General features: G+C 39.1%; 1 protein-coding gene across 1 annotated transcript in view; it reads right to left on the reverse strand.

The window, feature by feature from the left end:
* Window positions 1–27,509, reverse strand: part of LOC122808346 (calcium-binding mitochondrial carrier protein SCaMC-1-like) — a 771,574-nt gene extending 744,065 nt beyond the window's left edge. The window contains exon 1 of the mRNA XM_044079312.1: window positions 27,058–27,509. Within this exon, the coding sequence (XP_043935247.1) occupies window positions 27,058–27,243 (186 nt within the window). The 5' untranslated portion in view covers window positions 27,244–27,509. The remainder of the gene's footprint in view (window positions 1–27,057) is intronic.
* Window positions 27,510–27,856: the final 347 nt, after the last annotated feature.

The following is a 27,856-nucleotide window of genomic DNA, read 5'->3' on the forward strand; positions in this document are numbered from 1 at the left end:
GACGCAGAGACTACCCTCCAAACAAATGGGTGGAGAAGCAGGAACAAATTTACAGGTGAGGCTTCATGAATGGAATTCCACTCCAACTTCTTTTACAATAAGACACTATTTTACAAAACATTAGTCCTGATAACTCAATTAGAAAATTCATAGCAGTTTGTGAAAATGTAGCCTTCAACATCAGACCATCTGTGCAAACATCTGACTTACAATTGTGGTATTTTGTACATTTTTCTCTCTCTAATACTCATGTCTCCATAAACCAGCACTTTGTTGCGATACCATTAAGTCTTCCGGTCTAAACGTTCAGAGAACTGAGGAGATTAACCTACCCTCATTCAACATTACAAGGAATCATCACATGTGCAACTGCTCCATGGAGCATATCTGAAATTGATGGCATGCACAAAATACTGTCACAAATGGGCCACAAGCCTCCATAAAACGTTCCTCTTATTCAATGCTCCACCACAAAAGCTTTGTGCTAAAGATTCTATACAAAAGACGTCAGTGGGGATAATATAAAAATGGTCATAGATGCAATAAACACCGCACAAAGCAAATAATTTTCACAAAATCCTCCTTCAAAAGAATTGTCACAAAAAGCTATGGTGAAAAGAAACGACATTAAGTTAAAATTACTTTAGCTAAAGCAGGAGAAGGGAAAAGCCACTGAAACTGCAAAGGCTCAGAATGAAGGACAGCAACTACCCCATTCAAAAACCATTCACAACTACACAAGGACATGGGTTAAAAATAAGGAAGTGATAGTGAGAGCAAGAAAAAAACAAATGTTTTTTAATATTGCTCAGTACCTGCAGTCACTACTGTATTTCACTGTTCACAGAATAGGAATTCAAAACCAAACAAATTTTGGACAATGTGTACGGTATCAGAACCTCCACAGAAGTAAGCATTCAGACCCAAGTCTTCTGTATAAAGGCAGAGAAGCAGAGAGAGAGAGAGAGATAAAGGATAAACAGAGCTTGCAGTATAATTTTAAAATAAATTAAAACTAGCAATAATGAGAAAACAGTACATGCAAGGAGTGGAAGGCGGCTTACAGAACATCACTTCACAAAAGTGGAAGCAAGATGGACACAAGCAACTAGCCCTCTTAGACTGACTTTTGTAGAAAAAAATGTTGGAATCATTTTTGTAATAAAACGCTGCCATACCTAGAGACCAGAAGGGCAGAGGACCCAAGAAAGCCATGCTGTATCAAGCAAGTGTAATCCAGTCCACTTTTTTAATTGGTCATATTAACGGATCAGTGTTAAACTGCTGGTTAATTTTTGACCAAAGCATCCAGTACAGAACACAATACACAACATTTACACATTGTCAATCGAACTGGCCATAAATTAGAAGAGTGGGGGAGGGGGGCCGGATGTAGAAATCAATCAATCAATCAATCACAACATAGCTGTATCTTTTTTATTGCTAGGACTATCTGCAATCTTTGCTCCTGGAGAATGTATTACAGGTTTGTCAATTTGCCCCTTCTGTATTTAATCTCTCCATAGGTTTAGGTTTTTAATACTATAATAGAAATGGATCCCCATTCCTAAGTCAGAGCGCAAGTTCAATAAATCATTTTGATTCAGTCTGACTGCTTGTAAAAGACAGCCTTCACAATACCTGAAATGTACTCAGAATTGCTTCTTTCAGTACTTAATACTGGGTTACCTGTACAGGTAACATCTTTAAATATGCTTAAGAAATTGTAATGTAACAATGTTCCACAGATGATGCTTACACTATGCAAAGAGAGAGAAGGATTCTCACATATCTCACAGCAAAGTCACAGTAGCAAGTATTACTGCAATAAGGATCTAAATTAAGAACATCTTATTACCCTCAGCATTAAGAGGCTGGGGAGCTCCATGCTTCAAATGGTAAGCAGTGTACCACTTGATGGGCTGTACATGTGCAAAAGCATGCATGTACCTTCCAATGGCAGCATTGGCAGAGCTCACAAGGCTGCTGCAGGGTTGTGGAGGGTTAGGGTGCACACTCCTCAGCAGCAGTATGCTGATGAGCCACCATCTTCAGTCTCCTCAGTAGCCCCATATTTAGGTTGGGTTGAGTCTGAGAGGCTAAGGCAGGTTCAGAAAACCTGCTGAATGAGAAAAGGAGCTGGTGGCAGCTGACAGCCAGCTCTAAGGAGGGGCAGAGAAAAAAAAAGGAATAACCTTGTAAGTATCTTGAATACTGGAGTAGTCTGGTAAACTTTTCAAACCGTAGTAGAGGACAGTTTCCTAGTATTAGAATCCTGTCCATGTCCGATGAAAATAAGCCCTATAAAACCTGGAAAAATTAGGTCATTATTTGGACACTGGTTATTTTTGCAAGTTGTGCTGCCACTTACTGGAAGAACTAGGGATAAAGCAACAGAAATTACAACAGAGATTTGAAAACAAAGGTATTTTCACTTATAACTACATTTGATGGTGTGTTATTAAGCAAAGAAAAATACATTGTTCAGGCATACTCAAATTTTGCTTGGATTTTCAAAAAGGCATTTTCTATGGCAGCTTTCATAACTGCATTTGAGATACACAGCCAATAAAGCACAGACAGAAAGGAGTGCTGTGATGACCACCATATGGCACACAAAAGGTCTGAAGGCTGGTATATTACTAACTTTAAAGAACATACATTAAATCAAAACCAAAGTAGTGCGGCCATCATGTCAGTAAGCTGCATTTTCTCTGGCAACTACATCAACTTCCAGAGCAGCATAAAGGCAGAAGGTCATACGAGGGTTCCAATCCTAAACCTCTTCATGTTCAACCAGTTAACCTCATTTGTACAGATTTCTAGTACTAAACAAGTGGGCCAAGTCAGAATGATTAGTGCCCTTCATGGGAATATTGAGACCTGGGACCACAGTGGTTATATGGGAAGGATGGTGTCCTGAATGAAGCACTATTATTGGGACAGCAGTCCTTGGAGGAGTTTGTGAAATGCCTTCTATCTCAAAAAGTCTCATCAATGACTATGGCATCCCAAAGGCAAGTTGTCAACCTCGATATCCTAATACTATACTGAGCTAATGGACTGACTGAGAAGGACCCATTTCAGCCACTGCCTTGACCAAAGAAAGGTAAATATTTCAGTAAAAATAATGCTGAAGTTTACGGTTAACTGATTTGATGACTGTAAATTATCAGTAAAGCACCAAAACCAAAATGACTATATAGAAATATAACAGGCAAGAATACAAACAGGCTACAGATCTGGAAAATAAATACAAAACTCATTTAAAGAAAAACAAAACATTACAAAACGGATATATTACAGTATACTTATCAAATAGTTCATGCTTACTTCCTGTTCATCCCTACTATATTTACATCCCGCAGCTTCCCAATAGCCAATGCCAAAGCAGACCCTCAGTTCTCTCTTCACTTGGAATAAAATGTTCCTGAAAACAAATATATCCCATGTCATTGCTGTACACAGATAAATACCAAAGCTTAAAAATAGTCTGTCATTTGCTAGACGTTTTGCAAATGAGTGTGTTGTCATTCAGATGAAATGTTAATTGGAGGTCACATCTGCTTGTGTGGCAGCAACTCAGGTAGATGTAAAAAAATCCCAAGGTATTTTACACAAAAGAAGTTGTTCCCAGATGACCTATCCAAATTTCCCTTGGTCAGTGTGAATACCATGTTAGGCCTTGAAAAAGAGGCTGTTGGCTTAGGGGAACTACCCCACCCAGTCAACAAGTGGGTTAAAAATAAATGCATTTCTTAGGCTGTGGCTCAAACAGGTCCTTTCGGGATAAGTCCATTACATCAGTTAATGAATGTAAATAAAATAGATAAAAATAAAAAACGAAAAAAGGAAGACCATACAGGGGCCTCTTTCATTACATTAACTTACATTATGTTCGATGAACATATTAAACATTTACCAGCGAAGAACACTGTGTCAAAATGGTGACTTCCTTAAGGACACTACCCAGATGAACATGATATGATCACCTGGCCTACAAATAACTCAGCCAAAAGGCATTTACTGTCATGTATGTTTTGACACTGCTCGTTTCTTCTGTTGCTTTTGAAAAGGTACACACTGACAAACCTAGTATGGGCCACCAACCAGCAAATAAATGAATTAGTTAAGTCTACTGTATCTTTCTTCTCACCTATTGTACAAAAACATTTTACCTTCCACTGAAGTACATAGTGGTCTGAGTAGGGAATAAAACATGGTATCCCAGAAAAACAAGAGAAGTATAGCTACTGAAAATAATTCCTAAATCTAAAAATTGTTAATTGGCAAAACAGATAATGGCATATTTTAAAATACAAACTCTTAAGATCCTTACAGGTAATTCAGTTAAAGTGTCAAGTCTTGTTACAAAATTGTAGAATATGCCTGTTCTGCACAAAAAGAACCTCCTCTGTGTCTTTTTCAAATGCCAGTGTTAAGTAGCACCTAATAGACTAAACTGATGGTTTACACATACACAAGAAGTCTTAAAAATGCCTGCTTTTTGCATCAGTTTGAATAACAAGAATGTTTCATATTAAAGCAATACTCCATGACTGTGCATGGGTATATCAGGATTTACCCACTGTTGATGTGGTTTGATCATGAGGGCGAAGCTACTACAATAATTTTGCCAATGGGCAAACACATTATTATTACAATGCTTTCTAAATGAAAACTAACTCTGTGTCCAAGATCTTATGTAACCAAATACACTTAAACAGCAACTTAAACTAAAAAAAAAAGCTGATAGCTCCACAAGGAAATTTGAAGTGTAATAAATCACCTCTGTTCTTTAACATTCAGAATTTTAACTCCATTGAAACAATTTCATACCAGTTATTTAAGGGGAAAAAAACTGTTGCGACATCGCCAATTAATCATCCAGTAACAAAACAGCTTAAAAACATATGTACATATTTTACTTGACCTAATAAACAAAACAAATAATTGGTAACCTAAAACATTACTAATTTAAAAAGAATGCAAAAATGTACATCATAATCAATTAGATTGTTTCCTGTAAGATTCAGTTATTAAACACATGTTCATTCAATCCTAGGGGACTGGGTTACAATCAAAAGCAAATGCCAATATAATTCTCAACATTGTAGATGCTCTTCCCAATCACACCCCCCCCCCAGTCAAAGGTTTGCATCTTTAAAAATTACAAATTGTTTAAAATTACTACAAGCCTTAGATTGTTTTGATAAAGTACTTGTCATGTAATCCTATTTAATGGCAAGTATGTGCCCATAGATAACCTTTCCTCACAGCACACTATGTCTTGCCAACATAGAAAGCCTGGCATGTCTGTAACTCTCCAGGTAAACAACCCCTCTTCAAAAACAATTAAATTTTCCCTTGCATTCAATAACACTTGCATAAGAAACTACTGAAGTACTAACAGCATCCAAAATAAACCTACATTGTCAACAAGCACCGCACTTGTACATTCCATTAGATGTAATCATGTATCCGTCATGAACATTTCTTACAAAAATTCTTAATAGTTGAATCCCTTTTAAATAAAAAGTGCAGTGCTTCACCAAGCTTGTCAATTAGTCCGATAAGACCATAAACACTTGCTCAATTTCTTTCAAAAACCTTTTTGATATCACTGACTCTATTGTTAAATGGAAGAACCATCGCTAATGAAGTTAGTGGGGTACGGTTATTCATTTCTAACAACGGTGTTTCAGGATTGGTCAAAATAGGTTGAAAACATGCAATTCTCCCCAATCTAACCTCTGTACATCTGAATCCAATAACTTAATGGGATACTGTCTCTCAAAACACATGATTTTCACCTTGACAATTTCCTGTAAAACACACTTGTCAGTAATCAGACGAGAGAATCTCACTAGCTGACCTTTCACTAAATTTCTTCTTTTGTCACCATGGATGGCAACTGTCAAATGAAGGAAATCATTAGAAAACATTTTCTTCCTAAAAATACTAAATCCCTACTGTCCTTTAATATAAATGTTGTAACCCAATCTCACCTGTAGCCACCAATCATAATGTAGGAATCCTGGTTAAAAAAAGTAAAAAGCTAAACAACTTCCAGTCCCAAAAGCTGCAGAATAAACAACGTCAATTTTACTATGCAAGAAGCAAAACATTATTTACACATACCGGGTTTGTGACACAGAAAGCTACAGACTACTACAAACCCAAACTCATGTCGGCCTACAGCAGTTTAAGGAGTTACCCCCTACATCTCGGCCTAGAGCAGTTTAAGGAGTTACCTCTATATCTCAGCTTAGAGCAATTTAAAGACTCACCCCGGCCCTGGAATCTACTGTAGGCTCAAACCACCTTGGTAGGAAAAGAGCTGTGAATGACAGATTTTTGTCATTTAATTTGACTTTTCATTACAGTGCTACTTCGCCATTTAAATTAAGTTTTCAAAATTCAGTTCTATTTTTCAAATTAACATCTGTATACCCACAGTAAGGCTTACAAACTTACAATTACTTTCACACTTTAATCAGCAGAATGGGAAAATATTATTAGGGGTTTAAGTATGCTGTTTATATTGCAAAGTAATTATCCACAGCATGGGTTCCATCTAAATTTGCAACCTTCAAATCTCAATTTGTTAAGACATTAAAGAGTGACTGTTTCAGCTGATGGTAGCCCAGGTTGATACAAAAATTGCATAAGAATCAATATAAAAGACAACTCTCCTGAGGTCTCCACCAAGTCACCCCAAATTAACAAACACCACCACAGTTACTCCCAGAAACTATGCCACATCTACTGGAATGAATGAATGAATTCTGACTTGTAACAGTAAGCAATACCCAGTTTCAAAATATACTGTCAAACAGTATGTGGTTGACATTTAAATGCTTTTATTCACAAAAGTCATTTTTAGAAGGGTTTCATAAACAGTGTGTACTTAACTGAGGGAGGGGGACATGGCAGTTAGATGAACTCTGCTTAAATGCTAATATTCCACTTTATGTAATGTCTCACAACATGCTAGTTCTACCACAAAATAAACGACCATGTTCCTCGCATCCAAACTGAAGACATTTTTAGATGGGGATTTACAACTGTTGTAGAGACTTTGAAACCAAACTCAAAAATAAAATCAATGTTTGCTCAACCTGTCATCTCCATTTTGCCACTGGAAGACAGCCAAAGCTGCCAGCTATGCACTTTCAGTGATGCTAAGCAATGTGAAAATTACTGCTTCACACAATTTTCTGAATCCTCCTCATTGCATGAAGCATCTGACAATATACAGGTGCATTTCTTTAGTTTCTGGCATGCCCACTTGCATACTGCCTCAAAGAAAGCATAACTGTAAATGTGAAATACTTTAATTTCTGTAAGGGAGCAAACAAACTACATTTAAAACCAATCAGAAATAATCATGGAACTTGTGGGGGAGTTTATACGTAGTTACTTGGCATGCAGTCCACAAGACCATTGGGAAGCCTAGTCCAATTTAACTATCCTAGTGCACTTGCTCAGAGTTACACAGTTGCCAAATGGAGGCTAAAGGAATCAAACCCCGGACTATATGAAAAATATCACTAACAGCCCATAGCATTATTCCTTTGCACTGACAGTCTTAAGAAGTTCCAAAATGTGTATTCATTTGATATCTAGGCTATAATCCTGTCTTGTGGGGAAAAAAGTTGTCCTCCCTCAATGTTATTTCTTAACAGTCTCTTGTTTTTCCAGTTGCTTAATTCCTTTTGTTTTGCATCACAGAATGATAATGATACAACTCACACTTCAAACACCACCACCATCATCATCTGGATGCAGGTTACCCTGCCGCCCCCCCCAACCCCCATGACTCGGCACAAAGATTTTTCAATTCAACAAAATCAGAAGATTCTACAGTCCCAACAATTTCTTGTGTGTCAGACTGTTGTACATTATATCAGTTTTAACAACATTTTTGCCTTTTCACAGATTTCTGCCTTTAGGGAGATGCCACTTTATCCACTTAGTGGACAGTTTGCCCTCTTACTTTATGGGCATTCATACTGACTCAGCATAAGATTTAGCACATTTGCTTCTACATTACTAGATTCAATATCATGTATGTATCAAGACCCGTAGTTAAACTAACTTACCTGCTGGTTGTATCAGTGAAGGGGAATCTTAAGGCATTGCCCTTCAAAGCAGTGACAGACCTCTCAACTGCCCATATTTTGGAGAAACATCCCTATTGTCAGGATTGATTTACCACTGCACAGGATGTCCCCATTTTCAGACTTGTTTTACATCTTCAAAAATTAACATGCAATGAGAGGGATTCAGAAAATTGTGTCAAGCTGTCTAAACAGAGAAGGCTACACCACATAACCACCATACTACTGTCAAAAAGAGGACATGTCTTTGAGAAGGAAAAATAAATTACCTTACGTGGTAGAATTTTGCAACACATTTAATTAAAATTTGCAGATTTTACACCTCTCTTTGATAATGTGCTTATGTTTTTCTATCATTTTTCATCACTCCCTGTTTTTTAAACACGTTCCCAAGTAGTATCCTAGATTCCTATTGGAAGCAAAAAGGGCCATGTGCTATCTGGTATTCAAAATTTATGCTAATTAGGTGTCCATATTTGTATCTGATGTTTCCATCTTCAAAGGTTTTTGGTTCATTGCTGTGTACTAGGCTAATGAGCACAAGGGCCTTTTTAAGCCCAGCCATGCACCCCAAATCTCTGACAAGTTCTGGTACCCTTGATAAGTGTAAGAAGGGGCCTGGGAAATGTACCATCTACAGGCTGCCTGTGTCCATTAGATACACAGGTGCCAAATCAGGGATGAATTTCCTGTCCCCACCTAACTGTCCAAGTTGCACTTGAACTGGGTTAGGAAGGAACTCTGCTTCACATGGATGGGGAGCCTGTTCCAAGGAAGTAGTCTCTGGGATACACATCTGTCTCACCAGGAGGTCCAATTTATATCACAGGCAAGTTTGTTTTGTGGATATGCAACCTGCAGGAAACAGAATACAGTAAACTTTGTTAAAAATTCAAGCAACCAGAAAAATCGAAGAAATACAGTACAGTATGCAGAATTCAGTTTCAGGTGTTGCACTTTGTCCCCTCCCAGCAGAAACATACCTTACGTTTTTAGAGTTTTAAAAATGAAAATACAAATAAAAGTCCCTCTCTCCCCAACCTGAGAATAAGACAAACCAAACAAGTCAAATTGCTAAAATTTTAACACTCGCTACATACTCAGTTTGCATCAGATTGCACACACTTCTCTTCAATTTCTCTCACATACACACTATTCAGCTTTCATACATCTCTGCGATCTCACACACACAGTCGCTCCTGCTTTCATACATGCATTCACTCTCTCTCTCTGTTCAATTCATTCAATTCCAATCCAGTGTGCCACTGAAAAATATTTAATGTGCCACGCTTTCTAGCAGAAATACAAGTTTAAAATATTATTCCAGCCAGGCTTTTAATTACTGTATTTCAATATTAAAATCAAATAAATACAGTGTTTATAACAGGATACAGTATTTATCAGATCTATTTTTAATAGCAACTCTCAAGCAACCAGAAGCTACACTTATTAGGTATCTACCAATCCCTATGGGTGCCAGTTAACTGAGGGTTTACTGTACAGGGATGGGGCTTTGAGTCAGTTTGCAAAGGACATGTTACTTGCACCCTGTACTCTTAAGGAACCTATGTAGATGTTCTAAATTGTTAGATGTGCCTTGCCAGGTAGACACCAAAGGGAGCACTGCACTCAACGGCAGGTCTGATGAATGCTGAATACAGTGGAACAAAGATCTTCTTTGAACAAAATGCCATCCCTCTGTTTATAAGTCATACAACCGAGAATGATTTCCTTACTACTATAGACACATGAATGTCAAAGGCTAGATTACTGTCCGTCTGTGTCCCTAAGTCCCCGACTAATGGGAAGACTCTTAGTGGTATATTGTCAATATGATAAGTTACAGGGGTGGACTACTTCGCAAAAGATACTATTATGCATTTCATGGCAGTTGGTTTTAGTCCATTGCTTTGTCTGTGTCAGCCCTTCCTGCATAACATTACTATTGGTGGGGGATTCTATGACTGTTCCTAATCTGCAACAGTCTGCAAATCTAGCCAGACAGAGGCCCTTGACAATGGCCTTAACTTCAAAAGAAGTAAATGCCAAAAAGGAGTAGTCCCAGGACCAATCTCTGATGGACTCCTCTTATGACTGACCTCTTTGTAGAGGTGGACTCCCCAGTTCTAACTTCCTGGGTCATGTGAACCAGCTGGCTATCCAACTGGGTAACAAACACAAGTGGTTGGGTATAAACTCTTAACGGAACCCGAGTGGAGTACTGTGTCAAATGCCTTGGCTAGGTCAAGGTAGACACTTCACCTTCATCTAATGCTTTGGTGACCTTCTCAAAAAAAAAAAAAGTCCACCACGTTCAGTAGTCATGACCTGCCCTTGACAAAACCAAACTACTGGGTTGGATCCAGTGTTTCAAGACTTCCTATGCCATTATTGACCATTTCCATAATACTTTACATGGCTTTGCATACCAGACTAGTGAGAATTATGGGTCTGTAGTTTCAGGCTCTGTAGATATCCTGCTCTTTTACAGAGGGATGACTGTTGCGGTTCTCCATTCGTGAGGCACAAAGCCTGTTTGAAGGCTACAGTTAACAGCAATTACAGAGGTCCTGACAGGTCATGTTTCATGACATTTAGAAGGCATCCTGGGATATAGTCTGGGCCAATCAATACAATGTTATTGGCCTTAGGGTGAATTCTATTTGATAGCATTTCCTGAGGGAAGATTGTAGGGGGGAGAGAGGCATAAAAAGTTACAGCTAAATTTGTCTGCCCATAAATCTGCTATATCTTCTGGCTCAGTATAGTTGACTCCATAAACAGGTTCTGCACACAGTTTTGTGCCTTGTAGTTGTCCATTGTCTTTGGTAGACTTTCTGTCCTCAGAGCTGTTTAAGTTTGATGAGTGTGCTTTTATCCTTCAGGGTGCTACACCTTCTAATTTTGTCACAAATTTCTTCTTTCTATTACATAGCCTACTGATAAGATTCCGCCAGGGTGGCTTTTTTAGTTCTGTACTTCCTCCTGGTAGGTACAGCTGCCTCTAGACCACTATTAACATGCTTGTAGAAGGCTTCAGTGAACGGTTCCATATAGGCAGTGTTCTCATGGTTTATGGGGACCTGACCTTTTGTCAGGATATCACTTAAGAAGGAAGTTAAGCCTAGGGTAGTTCCTGAACATTCCAGCATAAAAACTGTGCTTCTGTGGTTTTTTTTTTTTTTTTTTTTTTACTTCAAAGGAGATTGTTTTGTGGTCGGACCATACCAGCAAAGTTATTACACTAGGAGATGTGCAGCACTCTCCCATATTAGTGAGGACCAGATCCAATATGTTTGCACCCCTGGACAGCATACTGACAACTGGTCCAGGGAGCTTGTGTTTACAAAATCCAGAAATCTCTGTGCCTGCACATTTGATGTCGCACAGGATTCCTGCACATTTGGTGTCGCACATTTGGTGTCACACAGGATTCCCATTTAATAGTGGGTTAAATTAAAGTTAATCATGAACACACACAAATATATATATCTCTATTACACACACACTCAGGCAGAACAAGGTGATTTAGAATTAAGGAACACCGTAGAGAAAATTTTAAAAACAGATATTTTACACCTATACAGTTAAAATATAAATCAAGCAGACGTCATCAATTTAAGTGGAAAGAGACGATGAAATGATTGTAAGGTAGTTCAAGAAATGGGGGAGGGGATACGTACAGAGAAGACTTTTGAATGCAGGCTCTTAAGAACATCAACCATACAGAGCATTACATTTATGAGGTAGCAGAAAGTATTCTAAAAAGCAAGCTAACACAGGAATGGAGAAAGGAGACTTTACCAGTAGGTACGACTGCAAGTAAGGTACAGAAAATAGGCAAAAAGGGGACTAGAATTTAATGATGAAAATTGGCAAAGTAGCCAAAGTTTTGGAAGCAAATAACTAAGGAATAAAATACAATAGTGTGGAATGAGGCGATGCAGAAATTTAGACTGCAAGTTAGAGACTGCCTTCGCTAGCAAAGGCTGATAAGAGAAAATGGGCAAAGAGAATAGGATAGGAGTACTAAGCAAAAGACCGATTCGGCTTTAGTTTTTAATGGAGACCTGAACAGATGCAGATGTTAAAGGGATCACTGTAGGACATATGAATAATGTAGGACAACTACAAGAATCAGAGTTTAGATAAGAGTGGGAAGACAGATTGGAAAGCCAGAGAAATAAGACATCTATATGGCCCTCCAAATGTGCAAAGTCCAGAAGGTTTAGGATTTTAGCATGGAAGTGTTTGCATAGGTATTTTATACCCCACGCAGACTTCAGAGAATTTTTCCTCATCCTCAGGTAGACAGCACGTGTTGGACATGTGATGGGAAAGAGGCAATTGTTAACATGTTTTGGGAATGTAATGAGGTGGGAGATTTTAAAAATTCATTTCAGAGTACTTTGTCAGAAATGTTGGGGAACCAAATTGCAGCAAAGAATGTTACTTTTTTCAGCTGGGATACAGGATCTGAATCGTTTAGACAGAGTAAGGCTTTGCTAAAATTATGTCTGTGAAAAAAGCAATTAATAAAAAAATTGAAAACAAAATGCAAACCAACTGTAAACTTAAGAACTGAATACGTTAAAGATGATAAAAAGAACTGGAGGCGTTATCTTAGAAAAAGAAGGGAGTGAAATTTAACGGACGGTATTCTATGCAATGTTGGGAGTGAGTGAAAATGGTTAAAAAATTATATAAAATATACACACATGCATATGTACATGTGTGTGTGTATACACACAGAGTGTGTAAATAATAGAAGTATTTGTTTTATTTATTACTGTTGTATGTAGTCATCACTTAAAACAAAAACGTTTTTAACATAGATGTTTTAAAAATAAATGACTGTACAAGGAGCTAGGTGCTTTCTTACGGCAGAGAACTAACTCCCCACTATATACCTTTCCTTAGCCACTGATCATTGAAAAAACTCTGCAATTATATACAGACTGTGGGAGTTCAAAACTGCATTTCTGGTAACATCTATAACAAAATGTAAGAAAACCATGGAATACTCCAGTGGAGATCTTGCATAGCCTTCAAGAAACTGGTCATTGCCTTAAGTCACTTGGTCTTATAAACATATTTCTTAGCACTCAGACAACTTGACCAAAGTCAACAGCCACAGAACCGGGGGAACATGGCCTTGGTGATCCAAGCTTGAGAGAGTAGCTTTCACTTGCTCATGTGTGGCAGCATGCACAACCAGAGGAGCGAAAAGACCACCAGCAGTGTGACATGGTGGCTCACACAGCCACTAGGGCACCTGACCACCAAACTCTGGATGGTTGTTTGTATGCTGGCTTCAGAGATGGGATAGGTGATGGTTGCCAAGCACGAGGAGCTAAACACAAACTGACACACACAAAAAAATGGGGAGTGGCATAAGCATAATGAACTGGAAGGACTTGTAACTGAAGTAATTTGGCAAACCATTAAACAAACATGATCATTAAACCGTTATTTTGTTAACTTTTCCTAAAGGTTCAAAACGTCTACTCCCAAAAATAATAAAAATAAATAAATAATAAAACCAAGCACTTTGTGAAAAAAGCAAGCTTGTATGAGATCACATTAAAATGCTGGATGTAAGGCTAAGTAAGGATATGAAAATAGCTGTAGAGAAAAAAAGAGAAGAGCATGGAGATAAATGTAGTAATGAAATATGCTGAGAATGTGAAAATGAAATATGCTGATAACCAAAAGGAGCTTTTTTCAGGTTCAGTAGGGCTGCTAAGTAAGGATAATACTCCATTCTCGTAATTTTTCAAGGAACAAATGTTGCAGTATAGACTAAATGTATACTTTACAGCAAATGCTCAAAAAGCACCTGATGTAAAAATATATAAACAAACTATTTCCACCCAGGGGTATAAGCCAGAATTTATCTGTTTGCACACAAGTCTAGTACAGCTAACCCCCAATTCACCCATTCTGTCCCACCCCCAACTGGTAGCAGATGATCACATATGTCACACACAGTCTTAACTGGCATTTTGTAGCAGCAATATACTGTGCAGACCGCTGCATCACATCATGGTGGGTAGTCTTACCACAGGTGTCCACTCACACCAAAAATGACAGACAACAGTTTATTTACAGACTTACTTTCAGTAGTAAGGGAGCTGTTAAGTTGAACAAAACCGGGAGCACCCAACAGCATAAACCATTCACAGCAAGCAGCCCTACTCCAGTCTAACTGAAAGTCAGCCCAAAACTGTCTGTAGCAGAAAACTCCCCATCACTCAGTGGAGAAATGCAATAAACTAAGCCAATCATCATAAATAGCTACCTTTCCACTATGAACCACAAACACACCATACATACTTCCATAAAACTTCATGCACACAATTGATCTATTTTTCTGTTAGTCAATCACATCTAAAAGGGACTCCTGCTGCTGGTCAGGTATCAGTCAGTGTTGACATTGGTGCCACCTGAAATTGCTGGAGAGAGAGAGAAAGTACAGTTGTGTACATCAGCTAATACACAGACAGGAACAAAAGGTGGAGGTGTCTTAATTTACATCAAAACAAACATGCCATGAATGTAATAACATAAAGCTGTTGTTTATGGGTCTTGATGCAGAGAAAACCCCAGCTTACTTGAATACTTCATGAGAATGACAATGGAAGAATATGTATTCCATGACAATAAAGGTTAATTAAGAAGGATATACAAGGGATAGGAGGCAAAAATTAAAGTAGTAGGGTTCTCTCTGATAAGTTGTGTCAGAGTAGAAGAACCAGACAGGGGTGTCCTCTTTTCCCGTTATTTGCATTATATTTAGAGACACTGGCAAAGAAAATAAGTGACTCAGAAATTCAAGGATATAACTGTTATGGTAATCAAGAAAAGTTGGCTTTATCTACACATGCCTATTTTGTACCTTATAAAATCGGAAAAGGATGTCTCGGTGTTAGGAAACATTCTTGAAACAGTTTGAATCTTATTTTCGGAGTGGGGGATATAAATCTAATGACAAAACAAAGGCTACAGCTACAGACTATAAACCTAAATTGGTTTGGCAATATCCCTATTTATGGGGACAAGATAAAATGAAGTATATAGGGGTACACGTTAAAAAGGATTCTGTTATAGCAACTAAGGATGTGTGGGGATAGGACTTAAAAGATAAAGTAAAAACTGAGAAACTGGAAGCTCATGTTTATGGAAGCGATAGCGAGATATAAGCAGTGAAAATGTTTTTAGTCCATTTAGTGTTATATACAAGCCAGATATAACCATCAACCAGAGGAGAAATTGCAGAAAGCAATTAATGAGTTGAAAGATTTTATCTGGGAGGGGAAGAGGGCAGCGGTCAAGTGTGATAAATTGATCCTTTCAATAGAACAAGCTGGTTTAAGATTACCTGATCTGAAGGGAAATTTCACAACTAAACCGTTCAGGCTCAGATATATATTCAAGCAAAAAGCTACAATTCAAAGTGGAAATTCAAGTAATAAGTAGGATTTTGGATACAGATCCTTAAAGAAAATAACAGCCATACTGAATATTGTATTCATAAAAGCAGCAAAAAGTATTCTAAGAACTAAGCCAGCATGAGAATGGCAAAAGAAGATTCTGTAGATAGGGATGACTGCAATTAGGGGTGCACAGAATAGACAAGAGGGAGCTAGAATTTACTGGAGAAAACTGTCAAAAGAACCAAGATATTGGTAGCCAATAGACAGGGAAAGGTAACAGAATAGGAAGAGATGACAACTGTACTGCAAGCTTGTAAGCTACAGTATAGGCAAACAAAGGGATCAGGGAATCTTAACTGAAAGGCCTGTGCTGGTGGAAAAGATGCTGCTATTAAAAAAATGGATAATTAGTGGGGCATATAAAATACTGCATGATAACTATAATCAGAAGGTTAGTAGAGACTAAGAAGAGAGACTGGATAAAATATGTAGGTCTCCTAAATACACAAGTCCATAAGATGACAAATGTTGGAGGAACATTAATAAATTGTCAGATTAAAAAAAAAACTGCTACAGAGTACTCAAGTCAGAAATATTGGGTGAGCAAATGGGTGTAGCTAAGGAATTTGTTTTTTTGTGCTGAGAGACTGAATTGTCTAGACATAGCATGGTCTCATTAAGTTTATTTCTGGTGGCAGACAAAAAAGCAATTACTAGAAAACGGATAAAGTCTAAGCCACTATTTGAAGAAGTAAATACTGTAACAGAGAAAATAACTGAAGTGGGATCTTTAGAAAAGGGTAGAAGCCCTACATAAAGTGGAAATTGTGGGAATAATTCATGCAAAATAATGTTTTGTAGAAGGAGTGAGGTTTAATGAAAGGCAGGAATTGAGCAATATATGCAATCCTGGATTGACACCTGTATCAAAGTGTGTAATGTATGTTTGTAACTGTGAACATGTTAACATAGCTAGTTTTCTTTTACATAAATGTATGTTTGTCTATTTCTTAAGTGATAATAAACATGTTTAAAAACGTAACACTGACCAAAACAGGATGACACTTGAGTTTTCTGTCCACATTACCATAGGCATAAGCTATAGGCCCCTCATCTATTGCCCAGGAAACCCATAACACATACTTAAACGTACTGGAGTCACTTACCATTCAACCCAAAAAGCCATATCCATGAGCGACTTTACCCTACTATAAACTGGAAATCATATAAGACCCCAAACTTGCAGGTTCAGAGATTCCTGGACTTTCTCAACAAAAAATGTCTGGAACACTGCACTTCCCCATTGTAATGTCCTCTCTGGAAAGCTGGACATTAAAGCTGTCACCTTTGAAACAAAACAGGGACTCCTGCTAATCCTGGGACATTAAGTAACTAGTGCAAGCAAACATCCTACTATTAAGTAATCTAGCAAAATTTCAGCCCCCCCCCCCAAAAAAAACCCTGCTGCATATATAGAATTGTTCACCCACCATGACCCCGTACAATCATAACAACAAATGCATTGAGACAGCTGTGCCTATCAGGAATAAGCACAGAACACACACACAAAAAATACATACAATATTAAGCCTCCTTGGTAAAATCCCAACATTAATAGGTTATATTACAAAAGAAAGCAAGTCAAGTGTATCAAAGCCAAATCTGACGTACCTCTCAACTCAAGGACAACCATAAGGCTTTCTTTAGCTATATCTGCAACCTCAAATGTGGTACACAGCAATGTGCAGAACTAATGGTAAATGGTGCCACCTACACTAAGCCAGACGATGTAGCAAATCTACTGGCCAAATAATTCAGCTCCAATTTTAATAACTCCCCAGCGACCACTCAGGAAATACCATTGAACATAACTCTCAACTATCACCATGGAAGACATCCTCAATGCATGCTCCACGAACAAGAATACTACATTGATGGGCCCAATAATATCCCAGGATGCCTCCTTAACAGCATAATATCCCAGGAAGCCTCCTTAACAGCATGAAACATAACCCATCATGATGACCTCCAAAAATCACTGTTTCACTGTAGCTGCTAAACAGGTTTCATGCCAAGTGAATGGAGGACTGAAACTGTCATCCCTCTGCACAAGGGTGAGCTATCTATGAACCCAAATAACTACAGACCCAGAAGTCTGACTAGTCTCATATGCAAAGCCATGAGAACAATTATCATGGAAATAAACAATGACATAGGAAACCTTCAGACACTTGATCCACCCCAGTTTGGTTTTATCAAGGGCAGGTCATTCCCACTCAACCAGGTGGACTTCAAGGTGGTCACAAAAACAATGGAGGAGGCCAAACCTCTGCCTACCTTGACCTGGCCAAAGCATACAACACAATACCCCACTCAAGCACTGTAGATAAACCTTGTGAAATGATGCATAGGTTCATAGGTTGGTACTAGGCTAACAGCCCTAGGGCCTATACAAGCCTAGCCATAACAATTCCCTGGCTATTTCCTCCCAGAATATTTATTTCCTGGGTCCCCTGTCTAGCAGGGTGACCGACAGGAATCCCCGAGGTGAATTTCCTATCTCCCATCCAATCATCAAGGTTCCTTTCGAATAAGGGCCAAAGAGACACTCAGCTTGACATGTATGGGCAAGTCTATTCCAGAATGTGGGGAGTCTCTGGGTCTGGAACCTATCCTTCCAGCATGTTTTAGTCATTGTGATGACCAGGTTTAGATCCCTGGAGTGTGTGGCTCTGAGGGACTGGGATTTAAATGTAGCATGTCCAAAGGCTCTAGGTTTGACATGGCCTTGTATGTTAAGCAGAGATTGCCTCAGAGTAGGCAACATGCAACAGAGTATAGCTGGAGTTTTTTTAGATGGTCAGCATAGGGCATCTGCTTTAGGCATGTGATTCTTTTAGTGAGGTATTTCTGTGGCCTTTCCAGTTGTTGCAGATGTCTTATGAGATGCATACCAAATGGGGCATTGTACTCTATAATGGGTCTAATGAGGGATGAGTACAGTGGGACAATGACCTCCTTTTTCTGGATGAAAAGCCCTTAGTGATGAGGTGTGCCACATAGAAGGATTTCCTGACTGTTGTGGCGATGTGGTTATAGAAGGAGAGACCACTGTCCACCTGTGTCCCTAAGTTCCTAATCACACTTCCGGTGTTTAGTGTACTGCCACTTATGTGGATACAGTTCTTGGCATTTAGCTTGAGCCCATGGTTCTAGCACAAAGCACGTTTCTGTTAGGTCCTTTGGTAGAATATCCACATAATTTGGGGATTCAATAATGGCTCCCAGTTTGCAGTCATCTGCGAACCTTGTTTGTCAGAGTCCCTTAGTGCTGGCCTGTACTTTAGAGAAGTAGATGCCAAACAAGAGCAGTCCCAGGACTGAACCCTGAGGTACTCCACTTGTCACTTGTCTGGAGCTGGATTTTGAGTCAGCTACTTTTACTGTGTGGATTCTGTCAATAAGCCAGTTGGCAACCCATCAAGTGACATAGGGTTTAATGCCCAGCTTAGTAAGTTTATCTCAGATTCCAAAGTGGGGGATGGTGTCGAAGACCTTAGCGAGGTCCAGATAGGCTGTGTGGACCGTCTTACTCTCATCCATGGCTCTGGAGACTGATTAAAGAAGTCAATCAGAATGAGAAGACAAGATCAGCCCTTTACAAAACCAAACTGGGTGGGGTCCAGTGTTTGAAGGTTGCCAATGTCTTTGTTTACAAGTTCCATGATAATGCATTCCATGGCTTTGCAAATCAGGCTCGTCAGACTGATGGGACGATAGTTCCCGGTATCCAAGGTGGATCCCCCCTTGTGGAGTGGGATAACTGTAGCTGTGCGCCATTCATTGGGCACGAAGTCTGAAGTGAGGCTATGATTAAACATGACACTTAGGTGAGGTGCCAGTTCATTTTGTAGTACAGAGCCCGGGATGTCGTCTGGTCCCATGGATGCTATATTCTTAGCTTAGGAGAGTGCGTTTTCTACCCGTGTTGCCGTGATTACCGGAATTTGGCAATCTTTTGGTATTGAGATGGGCCCTTTAGGGGGTGAAGTTGGCACTGACTCGATCTGCCAGGATATTGGCAATATCCTTAGGATCAGTATATTTAATGCCATTCTGTTGTAGCTCAGAGCAGATCTGAGCACTGGCATTTAGATACTTGACATAACTATAGAATGCCTTGTGGTTGTCCTTGGAATCTTTGGCAATTTTATTTTCATAACTAGCTTTGGAGGATTTTATGACGGATCTCAGCTTCTTACTGAGGCTGGTAAGGGAGTATTTTGTATACTGGGATTTTCCTCTTTTCTACAACAGTTTCTTCCTTCTGTTGTATAGTTTGTTTATGCCAGGGGACCACCAGATTGGCTTCCTTTTTTTGGACAAGAGTGTCTTGGTTCTATATGGAATGCTGCGATTCATGCACAAGTGGATGTGCTCATACAGTGCCTTAGTGTAGGATTCAGCAGTCGAACTTTCAGTTCCCATCTGCATGGGTGTCATGAAGTTTGTCACTTCTGACTTGAGCAGCATGAAGTTGGCTTTGAAGAAGTTTTTTATGGAGGTTTCCTTACTAGGGGGTGGGATGTGACATCAAGGGTGATTAGCTTATGGTCAGACCTGACCAACGAGGGGGTGACTACTGGTGTGGAGCATCAATCTCCCATGGTGGTAATGACCAGGTCTATTTGAGCCCCTGGTGGGACTATGGATTAGTTGATCCAGGCCGTTGGAATTTATGAATTCCAAGAACCATTGGGCAAAAGGTGCTTGTATCAGAGTAGTTTTCCCAGTTAATGGCAGGGTAGTTGAAATCACCCAGTATTAGGGTGTTTGGTTGTATCTTATTTTCCAGTATGTTTAGAAAGATGCAGTGAGAATCTTAGGGCATGGTGAGGGATCTGTAGCAATCTACAATTTGGACTGCAGTCTTATATAGTGTTAAGTTGCACCTGTAAAATTTCAGATGCATTGTGTTGGGCAACTAGCCTAGAGGTGTGAATATCCTTGGTGAATATGGACACTCCTCCGCCTTTAGTGCTTCGGTCCTGGGTTGGTGGCCAAAAAGTGTGGTAAGAGTTGTAGCCTGGCATTGCAGGGGTGCTCTCTGGAGCCTTGAACCAGGTCTTAGTTACTGCACAGATATCTATGTTCTCCATTTTCAGGAATGCCTAGAGTGTAGACAATAAATGAGAACAAACTCTTACCTTTTCTCAATATCACAGCTGGCAGTATGTCAGTCTCTATGCTGCAGGCTGAGCAACAGGTATATCTGATTTAAAACTCTAGCTATTTAAGACACATGACAGGAACCAGACCAATTATCCAAATAATAACAGCTGCAGGAATTCCTTGGCCAGATATCTCTCACCAAGACAACAGTTAGGCTTCTAGACAAAGAATCTCACTATAAACCCCTTTGTCACCTACTGGATAGCCGGGTGGTTCAAAGACAGGACCCAATAAGTTAGGATAGGGCAACTCCACCTCAACAAAGAGGCCAGTCCCTAATGGGGTCCACCAGGGCTCAGTGCTGCAGCCCCTCCTTTTTGCATGCCTCAGAAGTAAAGGCCAAAATCAAGGGCCTCTTGTTGACCAAGTTTGCAGAGGATTGACAGAATCCCACACATACAAATACCCTCCAAGAAGGCCTGACACAGATCAATAACTGGTGCCAGAAGCACGATCTACAACTCAGTTCCAAGAAATGCATAATGGTATCCTTTGAGAGACATGATACCCCTGGAAACTACTACATTGATAATACATTCCTAACAGCAGACCTGGTGGTCAGGAATTTGCGAACACATGTAGACAGTATGCTGGCCTTTGACCATCATGTGTCTACATTAGTTAAGGAATTAATTCTAAGTTGTGCAACTTGTACACAAAAATATAGCATCTAGGTCCAAAGAAGACACTGTTCCACTGTGGGTCGACTCTCAAACCAATCATGGGAGTACAAAGACTCCTTTTGGTATGTAGCCAACCAGGCATATGCAACAACTTAAGCAACCATAAAACGGTCCTCACAAAAACAATACAAGGTGTAAACATCATCTCCCACAGAGAATACTGCAACATCCTATCCCTGTCTCCTACAGACTACTGAGAGGCAATCTATGCCTGCCCTAGAAAGTATCCTGTACTCCCATTCCGATGGAACTGCTGCACATCCGCAAAAATAGCATCAAAATTACCTGACCCAGGGACCAGGACCTAAACCTAATCTGCAACATAATGCATGCTGAAGGGACACGTATGCATCTCAGAAACTACCCCTCACTAGAACAGCCTTCCAATCCATGTGAAGCAAAGTTATTCACCAACTCATTTTCAGGCACAATTTGGACCACTGGATTGGGAATTTGAAATTTACCACTGGTCTGATACTTATGTCGCTATTAGATAAAGGTAGCCTGTAAATGCTTGACCACTTGTACCCAAGCCTACACACATACCTATTAAAATAACCCCATGATATGAAACTGGTCAGATACATTTGGGAAGCACGGCTAGGCTTAAAAGCCCCTTCCCCAGATCATTAGCATAGTAATCACCTATGAAAATATATAAAAGATCAGAGAGACCAAAAAAAATATTGAGTCTGACCAAGGGAGATGAAAATGGATGCCCTCATTCACCTCTATTTGCTTATATTTGGAGCCTTTAGCAACAATAATAATGGAAAAATCCAGGGAAAACAACTGGTGTGGCAACCAGAGACAAAACAGGACTGTCTGCAAATGATTCTACAATATATCTGTCTGACCTAGAAAAGGATACCGTGGTGTTGAGAAAAAAATTTAAATATTCCAATATGCAAAACAAATTAAACAAACAATTGTAAATGTTCAGCCTAGTTATGGGATATAACAAAATAAAATATTTGAGGATATGGCTTAAAAAAGACTTGGTCATGCCAGCTAAAGAAATGTGGAAAGAAACTAAGAAAATAATTACAAAAAACAGGAGACTGAAAGGTTATAATCATAAATGTTGATGCCAAGATACAAACAGTGAAAATATTTATATTTTTTTAAATATGTGGGACAGACTTTTTTTTTTTTAAACAAAGACTAAAGCAGTGCATGACTCTAGCGAGGATAGTCTTCCAATAGGGAACAACAATAATGTTGCAAAAATGCAGTATGTGGGTGGAAGTAACTGAAGGAAGTTAGCCAAAGAACAATGTACTGCAAAAATACAAGAAAAAGTAAGAGAGGGAGGAAACCAAGCTAGTAAATGACTTTCAGGTTACAAATTAACTCCCAAACTTAAGAATAAAGCAGACTATTGAGAAAGAAACCATTACTGAGGAAAAAAGTGAAAGACCAGAGAATTTCTAGTAAAAGCAAAAAAGCGACGACAAAAAAAAAAAAAAGGTTGTTGCCAAAAAAAGACAAGGGCATATACAATTTTCATGGCAACTATAAAGAATCAAGTCAAAGAGGTACATGAAGGACTGGGAAAATATCTGTAGGGCAACAAAGTATGCAACAACCAGATGGTCTAAATACCTGCATGGTCTTTTTAAGTTTAATACTGTTGACAAAAAAAAAAAAAAAACACAGTACCAAGAACATATAAATCAAGAGACTTCTCAACTTCAGAAGATGTACTGAGCACTATAAAATAAATTAAACAAATGAAACTGGGTTGGTTAAAGGAGGGGAAGTAAACTGCATAAAAATAAATAGTACAAATGGGATCAAAACACAAAACAGTGGTCAACACGATATCCAACTTGGAATGGCTGGTGGGTACTGAAAAAATATAAAGACATTACATAAAGACAAATAGTGAAATTATAAACAAAAATAATATAATGCATGAACATAAAATAAATTGTTCTTTGAGTTTTATCATTTGTGAAGTGAACTCATGTTACAAGTTAAAGTAGGATTAATAAATTGAAAAACAGAATAAGTTTGCCACTGCTGGGAGTCAGACTGCAATCGATTTTTGAGCTGCACTTAAGCCTTGCAAGACTTCCATTACATAAAACTAAAATAGACGTGTGATCTGCAATGTCTGTGATTTCAGTGTCATGAAAAGAGAAGAGAATTTGTATTCTTTTCAACACAATGTATAAAAAAAGTATGTGAAGTTTGTATTTCACGACAGAAGGCAGCTACAACAATTGTATACAAGACATATATTCAAGACACTCTACAGCACACGAGATGGGTTCCTCAAAGCATCCCAGGTGACAAGAGATCAACTAGTGGCCCCAACAGTGGAGGAGTCAGCTGGGAGGGAGTGAGTGTGTGGCTCATTCACCTCTCTTGGGGAGAGGGAGGGGTTGTGTGCACTTGGGGACACAATGGGCATTGCTAACTTGCTGGAGGACAGGAGGATTCTCGATGGTTATGCCTCGGTAGATGGACCAGGGGTGCCTAGAGGGAATGCCCCTTGTGGAAGTGCAGGGACCTCTTATGCTGTCATCCCATTGCATGTGACTTCCCTACACCTTGCTGGGTGCATGCATTAAAGGCAGGAGAAACCAAAAGATGAATCACCATCCCAGATAGCTTCCTCCCAGTAAACCCTTGCCTTGGCAATGGGGACCAAGTGAGCCAATTAACAATAGAAGGGAGCTAATGATCAACAAACCGTATGAAAAAGTACAAATCTGTGTGTATATGTATATATGTAGTGACAAGTACAGCATATGAAAAACTGAAGGATTTTACCCTGTGATTACATCTCTGCATATTCCTAGTTCAGAAAGCTATAAGCTGTAAAAGCATACTTAATTCTGTACGGAAACAGCTAGAAAGAGGAGGAAAAACTCATTAGCATGTAAATGTGAAATGCTGATTTAACTGTATCTGTGATTCAAGTATGGGAGAGGCAGAAACTACAAAAGCAAATTAACAACACAATCATGGGGAAGTTACACCGGAGCTTGCTGTACACAAACCTAACGGTTTGCTCTCTCTCTCTCAGAGCTCAGCAATTATTTCACTTAAAAAATTGCTTGAATGTATAGCTGTAGATAGATAGTTTTCTTTTATGTAAAGCGATGATTCTCTATTCCAGATGGCATTTCTCTGCATACTTAACTATACTGCTTAACTCATTTAAGTATTTTTATTTATTCATGCTTAAGACTTGTGGATGCTTAACTTATTAATTGATAAAGTATTGTTTTTAATTTTATTTTACACTTTGTTAACCAGGAAAGCCCAACTAAGCCAGTGGCCCATTTTCAGCAGAGGCCCAAGGAGAAGCTCCACACAGTAAAGTTAAACAAAATTACACAACTTTGAAAATTTTGCTTAACAAATGTATAACAGCTATACAGCAAGTTAAACATAGAACAAATATGCAATGCAAAAAGCTATACAGCAAATTAAACATAGAACAAATATGCAATGCAAGAATGAAAAAGTACAGTACAGGATGTCCATAGAAGTTACAGATTTCCAGTTATAATGGCCATCCATGTACAATGTATATATATATACAATATGCTTGTTTAAGTATTTACAACCAAATTGGAAGTCACTTTCCTGACTATTGACCAGGTATCACAAAAAAAAAAATTGCAGGAACTCTTAACAATAGCTTAGAGAAATGTCTAGTGAGAATATGTTTAGACAGCAGACCAGAATGGCATGGACGTGTTAGCAATTTAGAAGTTAGGTGGAAATAGGCAGTGGGAGGTCTACCAGGTGTAGAACATGAGCACACCCAGTTGTTGGTCAGGTATTCCCGGAAGAGTACCTTAAATTTGGTAGAATCGGTGGCGTTGAGGAACAGTATTCCATGTTTTGGCTGAGTCGAGATGACAGCATCCCCAGAGCTATTGCAAGATTTGACTAGTTTTAGTATTGGTTTGTCTGATAGTCTGGTCGTGACACTTAGCCTTCTGTCCTAATCCAAGACACTTATATTGGAGAACATTACTAGCCAATAAATGTGTGTGCAGTGCAGTTACTGTGAGCAAATAAGTACTAAAAATTATAGAAGCCTATTTTTGATTGTGGATGGTGAAGATACATACCCACAACAACAGTGTTCTCTTCATACATACTCGAGACCAAGCTGAATTTGAGTTGTTTAGAGTTACATGCGGCCACGGTGGTGCAGTGGTTAGCATTACCGCCTCAAAGCAAGAGGTTCTCAGGTTCGATCCTCGACTGGGGTGCCTTCTGTGCGGAGTCTGCATGCTCTCCTTCTGGTCACGTGGGTTTCCTCCCACATCCCAAAGACATGCTGTAGGTGGATTGGACACTCTAAATTGGCCCTAGGTGTGAGTGTGTGCATGTTTGTGCCTTCTGTGGAACGTTGGGCGCCAGCTGGCAACTCGACACCGTAAAACTCCACTGCCAATCATGAGCGGACAAGGTGATCTTCTTTCGGCTTTTCCCGTTAGGGGTCGCCACAGTGGAAGAATCATACATGTATGCCTTTTTTATACTTTAGTCTATTTAATAACAGTGGTACGATACTACTGTTATTGTGATCCTGCAGTCCAAACATGGAAAAGACCAAGCTAATGCATTTGCATCACTGAAGCTGGAAAAATACATCATTCTTCCAATAAGAAGTAAAGTACAGTACTTTCCTTGACATGATGCCAATACGTTGTTAAAGTAAAATAACTCACAATGCCTATACAATCTCTTCGCTAGCGCAACCATCCCAAACTACTACCCTATCAAAAGTCAAATGCAATGCAGATCAAGGGTCAAGAAAGTAACTTTGTCATAATTATAATCGGTGACTTATCCCCGCGTTCCACTCGTTTTAAGAACATTATTGAAATATCTCAACTATCCCGGAGTCTGACAGAAAGCTTGACTCTGCCCATCTTAACCCCTCTGTTACTTCAAAAATGTATATCAATTTGCACGTTTTATTCTTTAGTAAGTTAGTAATACTAATGCTTTAAAAGTGCCCCCGATTTTTTTCTGGATCCGTCCTTAATTCGTTGAGAGCTATGGGTTCATTGCATACAAACTGCACCGCTACACTTCAACTCTACGATATTTAACTACAACGGGTTATTATCCAACACTAGGGGGCTGGGTGGTTCTTAAAAAGCCAAGGGTGGTACGCGATTCTTAGTAGAAGTCTAGTAAAACACGTAAGAAAACTCACATTAATCGAGCAGGCCCTCAGGATACACTGCTTAAGTAAATTGTGGGTTTTATACTGTCTTTAACACTACCGTAGTTAACTATTAGTAACCCCCGGCCTCTATAATATATGAAAGGAGCGGTGGGCTGGCTACTAGCCAGCCGTCGTAGGCAACTATATTTCTTCCAAACTTTTTAAAGAAACCTTTCCTTCATGAGGAGGATATGAACAATGTCCAAATAAAAACAAACGGAAACAGAGTACTTCGCTTTATATACAACTGTAAAAAGTAGCTGCACAGAGCAGCACATTCTGCTACAAAATTCGTAAATCCTGCATCAGTCACTGGAGCAAATAACCGCAGCCATTTATGCAACGTTTATGACCAAATCTAAAAGAAGTTCTACCTGTTCGGCACCTTGCTCCAGAGTCATTCCCATCGCCTTGAGACCCTCCTTAAGCTCTGTGATATCCACCCTTCCATCTTTATTGACATCGAGTTTTTCGAAGAGTTCGGCAAATCGCTTAGCATTGACACTGGGAGCTTCACAAGCTACACGCGAAAAAAAGCAGTTGCCAAGGAAGTGGAGCATTTTTATCTACAATGACTTAAACCTCTGGAAAAAATATCAGTATCGTCTCTTAAAGAGAAAAAAAAGATCTTTCGTACTCTTTTTTTTTTTTCTTATTTGAAATAATGAACAATAATCAGTTCAAGCAGCTTGCTAAATGCCTGATGCTCAGTTGTAAGCCTACTACAACCTAGCGATGATGTACATTCATGCTGTGACAACCCCTACTGTTTCATGTCCCGCCCATATTCGCTAAAACACAGTACATACTTCTTTTGGTCTTAAAATGGAGTGAGTAATTTACATAGGGAGTGTGTTCCCTGCAAGTATTGACTCTACATATTTTTCATCCCTGCAAGACAACGCCCATTCTGATAGCACAAAAAGGGGAGGGGGATGGTAACGTTGCAAAATACACCAACTTACGTTTTTTTACACACACCTGTAATAAACCTATCTGAATAAAAGAACCTCTGTAGAGTGGGCATTAGTTTTTCGACACAACAGCGCTACATTTTGAAAAACAAAAACTATACACACACACATATATATATATATATATATATATATACACACACACACACACACACACACACACACACACACACACACACACACACACACACATATATAT

The sequence above is a fragment of the Protopterus annectens genome, chromosome 8.part0, assembly GCF_019279795.1.
Source record: "Protopterus annectens isolate FY-2018-M chromosome 8.part0, PAN1.0, whole genome shotgun sequence".
Classification (NCBI taxonomy): Eukaryota; Metazoa; Chordata; order Ceratodontiformes; family Protopteridae; genus Protopterus; species Protopterus annectens.